Here is a 12447-nt window from a genome sequence, read left to right as displayed (position 1 = left end):
TGTTTTATGTACATTTTTAGTGTGGGTGTATGGCTGGGATTTCTATTTTGTGCAACTTCTGCTGCTGCTGTCTTGGCCAGGACACTCTTGGAAAAGAAAGCTTTAATCTCAGTAAGCTTTTTTCATGGTTAAATAAAGGTTATATAAAATACATTAAAAAAAATATTTTTAACATAACCCCGTAGAAAGAAATCCAGGGGAGTGAATGAGGTGTCTGGGGCATTGGGCTATCCCTTCCAATCCACTGGTCTGGAAATGTTTGATATAGGAACCCACCAACATGCAGTCCCCAATGTGTAGTGCACCATATTGTTGTATCTGATTTAGTTTCATAAATCACGATACACATATTGTCTTTTCTTGAGTAGCTGTTTTTAGGGGTTTATTTAACCTAACCTATTTCATCAAAAGGGTACCTGAAATACACAAACAATGTGATTAAAACTTTGATAACCACTGAGTAAATAGCAAGGTTATAATAGTTCTGGATTTTTAATTATAGTTTAGTTTTAATTAGTTTTGACTTCTTTTTTCTCTAATTCACTTAGTTTTAATTAGTTTTTAGAGCAGGTTTGGTAGTTTGTATTAGTTATCATTTTTTTCTGAATGCTTAGTTTTAGTTTAGTTTAGTTTTAGTATTAGTTTTAGTTATTTCATATATCTTATCTTCCTCACCATCCTATTCAAAGAAATTAGTGAGGTGTGGATCAGCGGGTTACTCTGGACACTTTATTTGGGGGTCGGGTTAGGATGGCTCATTGACTGAGCAGAGGCACAAACACATGTACAGTAAAATGTATAAATTCCCTATAGCATGTTGGGGTGTGTGTGTGTGTGTGTGTGTGTGTGTGTGTGTGTGTGTGTGTGTGTGTGTGTGTGTGTGATCCATACACAACGTCACTTATGTGAAAACAATGCGAAGATGTGCAAAGCGTGAGAGGAAATGCACAAAGCAGCCAGTGGTAAACCAGATAGAAACATATAGACCAGCTAACCAGCAGTTAAACCAGAAAGAAACATATATAAACCAGCTAACCAGCAGTTAAACCGCACAGAAACATATATAAACCTTATAGAAACATATAAAAACCCACTTATAAACATATATAACCCAGTTCATCAGCAGTAAACCACACCTTATCAGATATCTCATCTCTTAATCATCTCCAGTTCCATTATTAGCCAACTTTGCTTCAGTTCAGTTCAGCTAGCTGTAGCTAGTAATGTCAAACGTTTTTTTTTTTTAACATTCTAACAGGTTCCATACCTCTGTAATTGGATTAGTTTTCCTCCTCCTCTTTTCTCCTCTTCTAAACTGTGCAGTTCAGGGCTTGGAAGGCCTTTTCATGGTGATAAACTCTCCAGTTTTTTTACCTGGATGCTAGTTCAACACTGACGGTGTCAGTTAGCTCCGCTCTGTCTGTCACTCACGCACACACCGTGCGCCAAAAAAACAAAACAAAACAAAATAAAACAAACAAACAAAAAAAACGACCCCACTCATTACTAAAGTAAATCCCAGACAGGACTGTGCTGCTGTGTCCCAGCTTTAGTCTGTATGTTCCAGGTAGAGTGGGGACCAGAAGACCACTGGAAACCACAGTGACCAGACATGACAGACTGTGAAGTGTCCTATGGTGCTGCAGCTAAAACTGCTGGAGTGGAATAAAGCAATTTGATATCAATCCGACATTGACAAAGACGAAAACGAAGGAAATTTTATCCATAATTTTTATACGTTTTAGTTAGTTTTGTAAGATCACAATACAGTTTCAGTTAGTTATTGTTTTTTTCTTTTAATTAGAGTTTTATTTATTTCAGTTAACAAAAATGTTTTTTCAATTTTAGTTTTCGTCATTTCGTTCGTTTTCGTTAACGATAATAACCTTGGTACATAGAACAAATCTGATTAAAATATCTCATCAATTCCTTTTGTACTAATTATTTTAATTGTAAAGAGACTTTGTGGACACCCTGTAGATCAGGGGAGTCAAACTCATTTTCTTTCAGGGGCTGTAGAAGCCAATAATGTAATAACAACCGATAATGTAATAACGGCTGATAATGTAATAAATTTGCTATTTTTAAAATGTAATAGGCCAATAACGTAATATCTGGCCAATAACGTAATGAAAGTCCTGAACCGATAACGTAATAGCTTTTGGCCGATAACGTTATAACTTATTACATTATTGGCTCAGTTATTACATTTGCAAAGAATTTTTTTTTTTTTTTTACCAGGCCGATAACGTAATAACCAGCCAATAAGTTATAACATTATTGGCCAAAAGTTATTACGTTATCGGTTCAGGACTTTTATTATAGTTTTGGCCAGATATTACGTTATTGGCTTATTACATTATTGGCTTCTGCAGGGGCCATATACAGCCCAATGTAATCTCCAGTGGGCCAGACCAGTAAAATAATAGCATAATAGCCTATAATTAATGACAACTCCAAATTTTGTCCTAAAACAAAAATTACTTAATAAAAATAAGTGCAATTTCAACAATATTATGCCTCAACTTATGATTTATACATGTGCATTACGGATCGGATCTACAAAGGTACAAAACATTTAGTAACAGGCAGAATATTGCTCAAATTGCACTTAATTTTCTTTAGACATTTCAGGTTGGTCATATTTGTTCAGGTTATTCACATTTTATTGTTTATTGTTGTTGTTGTTTATTGTTATTGTTGATAATGCAAATATTTTCAGAATTTAATGTTATTTTTTTCACACTGAACCAAGAAGAAAATGTGGAGTCGTTATTTATAGGTAATTATGCTCTGATTTTACTTGAGATCACACTGGTTTGTATGTGGAATCTGAACTAAAACAAGTTCAACATCCTTGACTGTTTATATATTCAGTGTAATTTTTGCACTTAAGAAATTCATCCCGTGGGCTGGATTGGAACTTTTGGTGGGCCAGTTTTGGCCCATGAGCTGTATGTTTGACACCCCTGCTGTAGATGAATGAAGATGGTTGCTGAGGAAACCTATGCTTGTGGGCTCATCATCAACATCAACAAGCATGATTTGGTGGAAAGGTAAGAATGTGAGATGCCTTCATGGACATAGCATTAGCAAAAATGTTATATTCTCTTTGAAATTCTGCACTGCAACTCTTACTTTAATGTGTGTTTTATTTTTATTTTTTTTTATTTTATGTGTTGTTTTGCTGTTTTTAATCTCCTTTTACATGTTTCTTTTATAATGTTTTAAATGTGTTTCTTTTTGTTTCTTTTATTTCAATGTCCTGTGTGAAGCACCTTGAATTGTCTTGTTGCTGAAATGTGCTATACAAATAAACTTGCCTTGCCTAGCACTGCTATCTTGATTTTGTTCACAAAACAATTTAAAAGACATTACAGACTGATTTAAATGGAGGCAACATTCACACTGACAGCCTTAATACACAACTCTGATTTACTCAGTGTCAAATATCAGGTCATTGTCCTAAAGTCACATGCACAAAACCAGCAAAATTAGAAGTGTTCCAATCGTTGCCTTCTACTGTAAAGGGAAGGTGTGTATTCAAACCTTTACTTTTAGGCTAAAGTATGTATTATCACTTCTGTTGTGCAGCAAAATGATCCCTGTCAGTGTTTTACTATTATATGACAATTTGGATTCATTTTCCTGTTGCATTCATATATTTATGTTGCACTTCAGCTACTTTATAGCCTGTTGAGAAACACCCTCCACTGTAAAGTAGTGACAAATTTCTATTTAAAGTGACAAAATTTGCATGAATTCTGATCTGACTGTTCAGACTGAGGTTACATTGCAAAAAATCAGATCTGTATCGAATTCAGGACCAAATATGGAAGTGGTTCAGATTAGGATTAAAAGGATCAAATGCCATGGGATTTACACTATTCACACTGTCATGAAAAAAAAAACAAAAAACAATCTGAGTCGCATATGAGATAAGATCAGATTTGGGACTTTTGCCTGCAGTACGAACATATCCACAGTATCCCAAATTGATTACATTATTGAACATTTGATATTATTGATTAAGCATCACAGAGGGCAATGTCATCATACAAATACCAGTTATGGTACATGTGAAAACACTGGTTGTGTCCGAGCCGAGCTGTAATACAGCCTGTATCACAGCTCCGGTATCAAGTGTCATATCAAATATAAAAATTCAACTTGCTTTTCTGATTTGGAACCACATATTAAACATTATGCTGATATTTTTATATATCTTATATTGTCTTACTGTGTGTTTTTGCACTGAAAGGAGTTGCACTGTAATCTCACTGTATTTTAAGTACAATGAAAATAAAGCTTCATGTTTCTATTTCTATTTTATTCTGTTTAATCAATAGAACTGAACATTCTCTGCAAAATCAGTTGTAAGACATTTCTAAGATTAATTATTTAAGCCATAACTCAGAAGCCCACACTCTTTTCAAGAACAATGTTTGAATTCGATCTGTGGTATGCAATCCTGCCTAAATACTGAGCAAGGAAGTGTAACAATAAATATCAAAGATATGTTTTGTGACAGCTTAACAGTGTCTGACAGGAAGAGCTTTCCCTGTTTCAAACAATATCTGGCTGTCGCATTTTTTTCTGCCTGCCTCAAGAACAGTGATGGCTACGAAGCACAACCATCACCACCGTGGAAAGCAGGGGGTCTGTCCAAGGAACATCGCACGTGAAGCTCCTGAGCCTCAAGAAGTCACGCCTTTTCATTCTTTGATTTGCTTTCTGCAGCTGTGTTGTACCCGCAGGCAACAGGGTATGCAAGGGGCAGCTTCACAGGACTGCAAAGACGCTGAGGAGCATCATGTCTACTACATCAACACTTGTGCTGCTTCACATTTTCAATAATAGTAGAATAATAGAAGTATTTTTTGAAAAGGGACATAAATGATATGGATGTAAACAGCTGCACATCTCAGTATTTTCACATTTTTATTAAAACTAGATAAAAACAGAGAGCATTCACAAATTTTGGACAATTCAATACAGAATTTTTTAGCATATTCACTTTAACAGCAAAGCCACTGACTGGCATGATGAAGAACCAAAAGACTATCAGTTCCCCGTTACAGATTACTCCATCAGGCACTGCCAGCTTTGTCTGCCTATTAAAACTAGGCAGTCAGTCCGAAGCAGCAGTACTGATTTCAGCTGTTTACAGAACTCTGGAACAAATGATCTGTGTCTTTTAGCTGAAGGGGGTCAGTGGTTCCACCTCCCTCACTCCTTTCATTGCCAGTGTTCCTCTGCCACCTAGCAGGAGTTACAGGAATCACTTCTTCCCCATGATGAAGCTGGGAGCCTCTGCATCATCATCAGCCTCCCTGTCCTCCTCCTCCTTTTCGTCTTTCTCGCTCTCGCTGCTGTCTGAGCTCTTATCACCATCGTCGTCTTTCTTCTTTTTAGCTTCTAGTTTCGCTTTCTTCGCCAGCAGCTTTTTCTGTTTCAGCTTATCCCGCTTCTTCCTCCGCTTCACCGTCCTGTCCTCCGCAGCCTGTTTGTTCTGCTCCACTTTGTCCAGATAATCCAAGTCTTTGTTCTGCTTGTCTGCCATTTTGTCCAGAAAGTCCTGTCTCTGGTACTCTCTGCGGCGGAGGTGCCGGTAGACGTGGAACTCTCCGCTGCCTGCTCCGGCGCTGGAGCCCATTACATCCCGGACGAACTCCGGCGGAGCCCGCGGGTTCCATTCTTTCGGCCGATCCGGAATGGGAGCAAGCTTCTCGGGATTCCGCATCAACCTCTCTAATTTAAGACGTTGTTCCTCTGCCGGTGTTTTGGCAATTATTAGAGGCTGAGCCTCTTTTCCACCAGTTTTCCCTGTTTTGTTATTCTTCTGCGTGTGTGCCGCCATCTTTCAAGTCGTCGCCTTCTTCTTCCGGTTTTCTGAAGTTGCCCCGGAAGTTATTATCGGCCACCCTAACCTGGAAAGAACATTTTTTAATATAACGACGCATAAATATACAGTGTCTGCTTTGGCGTGTTTTTATTTATTGTTCACTATTTTTTACATTTTAAATAAAAGCCTTGTGTAAGTAATGTGACTGACAACTAGATTCACCAATAACAAATTACGCTGTACTTTTTTTTGGGTGGCAGAGCGTCCAATGAGCATTTTGATCCCGCCCCTTCCCGACAGCGTGAATCGTGTGTTGACCGACTGTAGGCTGTCGGGTTAGTTTAGAGGAAAGTTGGTGGCTTTCTGCGGTATTTTTGGCCCTTTTGGACAAAGCTAACCCTCAGCGGAGACGATGAATGGTCTAATTAGGACAACTGCACGGAGCCTGTGGTCGGGGTCGGTGAGTATTCTGTCCAGACCGGTCGACGGACGCGTGCGGACGGCCTCGGCCCGGCTCCTGTGCGCGGCGGCGGACATCCAGAAGGACCTTGGTGAGATGGTGAAGAAGGACAAGGTGGTGGTGTTTATGAAGGGAACACCGGGACAACCCATGTGTGGCTTCAGTAACGCCGTTGTTCAGATACTACGAATGCACGGGGTGGACGACTACGCTGCTTATAACGTGTTAGAGGACCAGGACCTGAGACAAGGTCAGTAAACTTAAATAACCTGTTCGTTATGACAGCAACAAGTAACTACCTCTGAGTGACAAGCACCTTTCAGCTAGCCTTTTGGCTAACATTTTGGCTAATTGACTCCATTGTTCCAGCTGGACTTAGTGACTTTATCTGCTTTATTTACTGTCAGATCAACACTAGCCTGCCTGGGATTTTGTCAACGGTCTGTTCGTGTTATTTGTAGAACATCTATCAGTCTGATGTTTTTATCAGTGTCCTACAGCTGGACCAAAGGGCGTGGTGCCCCCAGTCTAACGTTACACCATCTACTCTCTACTATGGTCCTTCACAAAACCCTTGGTATTTACCCTGAGAGGAACCATACTTTTTGCAAGTAACGATGACTGTGTGTTGAGGAACAGGGAAATAAATCTTGTCGTTGCATCAGCAGCGTCCTTTAATGGGATCCTGACAATGGAGACTTATGACACAACAGTGCAAAACAGTAAACAGAAAACCAAGAGACTAAAAGTAGGATCTAATACTCTCAATATAGTCTACATCAGTCGTATGCTGTAATCTGGAGTGCTCTTACATTTTTGCATATTGTGACACTTAAATGATTCAGATCATCAAATGAATTATCGTATTAGACGAAAACTACCCAAGTAAATACAAAATTCAGTATTTAAACGATTTTGTTTATTTAGGGAATTGCTTTTTCCACACAGGACCAGGCAGGTTTGTATAGCTTTTTCCCCTTATTAAATGAAATATTTATTTAAATACTGTATCTGTATTTACTCGAGTCATCTTTGTCTAAAATTATAATTAATTTGATGATCTAAAACATTTAGTTGTAACATGTAAAAATGTAAGACATCACGAAGGGGCAAATACTTTTTCACAACACTGTATGATTGAGATTAATATCATAGATGCATTAAAGTGTATGTTTTCTTTTCCTTCTGTGGGTGTTTAAAGCTGAAGTCATGAATCAGTTTATATTCTATTGTGTAGTTTAAGATGCAGTGACGCATCATGTAAAATAAGATATAATCCTCCAAGAGCTTATTTGGATTAAGAAAGACGAGGTGTTTCTTCATAAGGCAACCCTTGTCCTTGGTGTTTTTCACAAAGTTAATAACATTCAAACTCAGCATATTTAGAAACAATGTGGTTTTCACTGAGTCATGGATAGAATTTGTGGTCTAAAAGGTAACTTAAGCTGACAGAGATGTAAGGAGCACAAATGTGAAAGAACATAGAGGCAACACGTTTGTACAGCACTTGACTAAAAGCACGTAGTTAAAGGTTCAAGAGCTTTTGTTCGTCATGTACATAGAAATGTAAAGTAAAACCAGCTAAGAAATGGTTAAAGAATGCTCAGTTCTGTCTGTGCACAAAGCATAACAAGATAAAGAAAAAATATCAAAATGCTATGTCTAGTTAGTAAAATATCTAGTGCAGTTGTCTTATTTACACTGGAGATTGTCTGTGTTTTTGTTTCAGGGTTAACTGTGAATTTAGGATTTGAATGATCTGAGGCCCAAAACTCACCTTCAGGCACAGTCAGTTACATTGTAGTAAACGTCAACAGTTACACTCCAGAAATGTGGCTGAATTGAGCATTAATGTAGGGCTTTTTATGTATAAGAGGGCAGTACACAATAACATTTTTATGCTTATAGAAAATGTGTTGCATTCATAATAAATTCTCACAGTGCACTGAAATTCAGCCAGTGTCCAAGTAACTTCAGTTCTTCAAGGTGCTTTTAAAACAATTTAATCATTAATCCTCCAGTGTAATTTTTCACTGTGTCTCTGGAACACTCACTTACATTTACTTACACTGAAACCCAAATGTCAAAACTTGAATATCAAGGGCCTATCTAGTTCACTTTGGCCAAATGCATTTTTAAAGACAGATTCGGTGTGCTGTTTCTGAATGTTATGCTTCTAAAAAATGATTTGTTCACAGTAACCCCTCTACCCCATATCACATCATGTGCATGTGCAACCACAATGTAAATATGTATATAATATTAAAATTATCTATATATAATCTAAATTTATAGAAATACTTCTATAAATCACAGATTTTTCTTTCTTCTCTTTATACTTTATGTTTCACAAGTGTATGTTTCTGTTTTCTGTCTTGATTTTTTTTTTTTTTTTTGTTGCTGTCAACTGTGCAGTTTCCCCATGGTTGGATCAATAAAGTCTTATTTTATCTTATCTTATATCTATAAATAGCATGAAATGCATAGCACCCTCTGTCTTGTCTCTCAGTGCTTATCGAGGCTGTTTACTTCAGCCATTCTCATTCTGATGGTGTGACCAATGCATCAAGTTAAACCCCAGATAAGAAACATGATGTGGTATTATGCCCTTAACCTGATATTGACACAATGGATTTGACTCTAATGCCACTGGTCCAGGCAGACGACCATCCTCCAAGAGTCAGGGTCTGCTCCAGGTTTCTGCCTGTTTAAAGGAAGTTTTTCCTCACCACTGTCACCAAGTGTTTGCTCCTGGAGGATTCTGTTGGGTTTCTGTAAATTGGCTTAAGAGTCTGGTCTAGAGCAGCTCTAAATCTAAAGTGTCATGAGATAACTTTTGTTATGTGGCTCTATATAAATAGAATTTGGTTGATGGATTGATTGTCTTCTTCAGGAGTCAAGGTCTTCTCCAACTGGCCCACGATTCCTCAGGTCTACTTCAACGGTGAATTTGTCGGCGGCTGTGACATCCTGCTCCAGATGCACCAGAATGGAGATTTAGTGGAGGAGCTAAAGAAGCTGGGCATCCGGTCTGCACTGCTGGACGCTGAGGAGTCTAAGTAGAAGAAGAGGAAACACTTTGAAACAGCCAACACGACAGAGGACACATTTGACAGGTTGAATCCCCCTCCAATCAGATGACTGCAGATAAAACCACTCTGTAGGCAGCCAGCGGTAAACCAGGCAGAGAGAGCGCAGATGTTTTAACTGAACTGCATCCTGAGACCAGAATGTTGATTTTTTTTATCCACGATAACATGTCTGAGTCGATGCAGAGCAGCTGGAATGCATATTCTTAATTCAGGACAAACAAGTTTGCACTGGTTCTATAAATATATATATATGTATGTGTGTGTATCTGACAGGTGAGAAATCTGATATGTGGCTCAAGTAATCTGAGGTATGCAGCCACTTCCAGGAAAAAGTGTGTGGACAGTGTCTTCACGGGAATCTGAGCATGGCTCACCTTGTCATCACATGTCCCTAATTCTGTCTCTTGACCTAAGCACTCTAGTTTTATGACAAACATTGTACAACAATGTTTAATCCGTTACTTTTTTCATAAAATGTTAAAATCACAGGTTATTTATAAAAAAAAAAAAAACAGCAGTGAACTACAATCGAACCCTTTCTACTGCCAGAGGGAGATCTGCTGCTGCTTCAGTTTACACTACGATACTGAAACCTCTCATATCATTAGCCTCTTAGCATAACTGTCTAACTCATACACAAATGGACAAAAGTATGTGGACAGGTTGAATTCAGCTGTTTCTTTTCTAACAGGGCTCTGGGAGACAAAACAATAATGACACATCATAATATAGTTTTGTATTGTGATAAATATTATATTGATTATTAATATTTATGTTTATATGTCAAATCATCATGATCAGGACATCTTACAGCTGTAGACATGATGTGTCCCAATATTTTTGTCCTTATCGTTTATAAACCTCAGTATTTCCTTAAAGTTTAATGGGAGATTTTTCTTCATAAGTGAGGTGTGAAGAAAGTAAATGGTTAGTTATGGTAGAAAATTATTGTTTAGTCAGAGCATGACAAATATTTTAGAAATATAGAGGTCGAACATTTAAAATAATAGTCATAGATATAATCAATGTTGAGGGAAGTTAAGTAAAAACCATCTTTGAGGCATTTTGGAAGCAAAGATAACAATTTAAACCAAACTAACCAATGGAATGGATATTTATCCTAATATAAAACTATATTATAATATTAGTCATTATAGTTTTGTATCCCAGACCCCTCCCTGTTAGAAAAGAAACACCTGAATTCAATGTGTCAAAATACTTTTGTCCATTTTTGTATGAGTTAGGATATTATGCCATGAGGCTAAGGATATGTTTTCCTGTTAAAACCCTGCTGCCTCTACTGTGTGTGTTTTAAGTCTTGAAACAGTCGGTCCAAGGCCTAATGTCCATCAGGGTTAATCAAGACTAAATACGCTGCTGGAGTCATTTACGTCATCGCAGCATCAGAGAGTTTTCAATGGCACTGCCTGTAACTTCACTGAGAGAAAGGACAACGAGGGGACGGTGCTGGTACCAACCAAAGGTCCAAACAACATCAGCATTCAGTTTTCCCACATGGTGTTCAACACAAGCGCACATTTTCCTCTCTGTCACAGCTTTACTCGTGTATTTCGAAGTGGCTTTCACCATCAACACTGTCCCTTATTTGTCCTTCCTGCCAGGAACCACAAACGTGTCCCTGCTGTTTTTAACGTGTACATCCGCTCAAACGCAACAAACCCGCCACGATACCTTTACTGTCCTCTCCTGAAGGCAACTCATTTACACAGCGTTTGGACAAACAGGAGCACGAGTCCAAATGTGTTTTACGTCATTGTCACTGACAGAAAGGTGTTTTTTTTTTTTGTTTTTTTTTTTCCACTGAGCCTAAGAATCCATGACTTTTATCAGTCCTAGATGATCCGACCGCTGCACACAGTTGTATTATCAAAGCAGATATGTAGTACACTGTAACATATTGTACATTGACATTAAATGTATTTTAGCTGCTTGTGAACCTTCAGTCAATTAAATATTTTGACACAAATAACAAGTAGCCCTGACTCTTTTTGTCTGTTAAATATCAGATGATGGATGTTTGTTTAAAAAAAAATAGTTTTCCATGTAAGGAAAAATGTGGTAACAGCTGTTGGAGGATTTCAAGAATGTTTCATGTTAGTCATTTAACATGCTGAGTGTGGTAGGTATCCATGGTGACAAATATACTGGAGAATTCCATTTTGCTTTGCACGTTAGTTCTCTTTTTGTACTTCTAATCTGTTACGTATAGTGTGTTTGCTCTTGTATCCTATTTTTATTCTCATATTCTATTTTTACTGTTTGTCATACTTCTGCTGCACTATAATTTCCCAGTTTGGGATAAAGTCTAACAGAGGCTATATATAATGATATAATTTTATGTATATTATATATTTATTTTTGTCTAATGATGTGAGTAAATTCTAAAAATGCACCATAAATACATGAAACACCATACTTCATGAAACAAATCGTACTGGTATATTTGCTTTTAAATAAACTTCTACTGATGACACATTCACTGTTTTTTCTTGTTTTGAACCATTTCTGAATGATCCAGACTTCTGGTAGTACTCCTGTGATACTGTAATTCTACCATTTTCACTAAATCATCCTATTTTCCATTACACTGAGGACATTTTAAGTTTGCAAACCCTATACACTTTTTCTGAAATTATAAGCATTTGCCAACTACTTTGCCTATTAGTTTCCCTCTAATTTACAACGCTCTGGGGACCCTCGAGCCAAAAATGTCTATGCACAAAAAACTGCTTCATAAATCTCTTAAGCCACCTCAGCTCCACTTATAAGGAAAATGTCATATTTTATGTTTTTTTTAATAAAACAAGTGGCATCACACATTTAAAGGGTTAAAGTCTTGAAAATTATTGAACATTTGGTAGTTTTGAGCAGAGCTGAAGTGGTTTAAGAGGTCAAAAGAAAAGTAGAGTAAAATATTGATATAAGATGACTTTAAAGCAGTTTCTTTGCTTGTACATTTTTGGCTCGAGGGTCCCCAGAGGGTGCATAAACTGACAGTAGTGTATAATTGACCTGTAAGAGTAACTGAC

At 37.5% G+C, this 12447-nt stretch overlaps 2 protein-coding genes and 1 non-coding gene across 3 annotated transcripts; 1 reads left to right on the top strand and 2 right to left on the bottom strand.

Moving 5' to 3' along the window:
- Window positions 1-4312: 4312 nt before the first annotated feature.
- Window positions 4313-5925, bottom strand: prkrip1 (PRKR interacting protein 1). Its single transcript, XM_030128165.1, has one exon. The coding sequence runs from the start codon at window positions 5858-5860 to the stop codon at window positions 5282-5284; it is 579 nt and encodes a 192-aa protein (XP_029984025.1). The 5' UTR covers window positions 5861-5925; the 3' UTR covers window positions 4313-5281.
- Window positions 4521-4799, bottom strand: LOC115415679 (small Cajal body-specific RNA 13). Its single transcript, XR_003934855.1, has one exon.
- A 200-nt stretch (window positions 5926-6125) lies between the features above and the next one.
- glrx5 (glutaredoxin 5 homolog (S. cerevisiae)) lies at window positions 6126-9945 on the top strand. Its single transcript, XM_030128166.1, has 2 exons — window positions 6126-6555; window positions 9199-9945. The coding sequence occupies exons 1-2, from the start codon at window positions 6258-6260 to the stop codon at window positions 9366-9368; spliced, it is 468 nt and encodes a 155-aa protein (XP_029984026.1). The 5' UTR covers window positions 6126-6257; the 3' UTR covers window positions 9369-9945.
- Window positions 9946-12447: the final 2502 nt, after the last annotated feature.

This window comes from Sphaeramia orbicularis, chromosome 24, assembly GCF_902148855.1.
Source record: "Sphaeramia orbicularis chromosome 24, fSphaOr1.1, whole genome shotgun sequence".
NCBI classification, from domain to species: domain Eukaryota; kingdom Metazoa; phylum Chordata; class Actinopteri; order Kurtiformes; family Apogonidae; genus Sphaeramia; species Sphaeramia orbicularis.
This window is presented reverse-complemented; position numbering and strand designations above follow the sequence as displayed.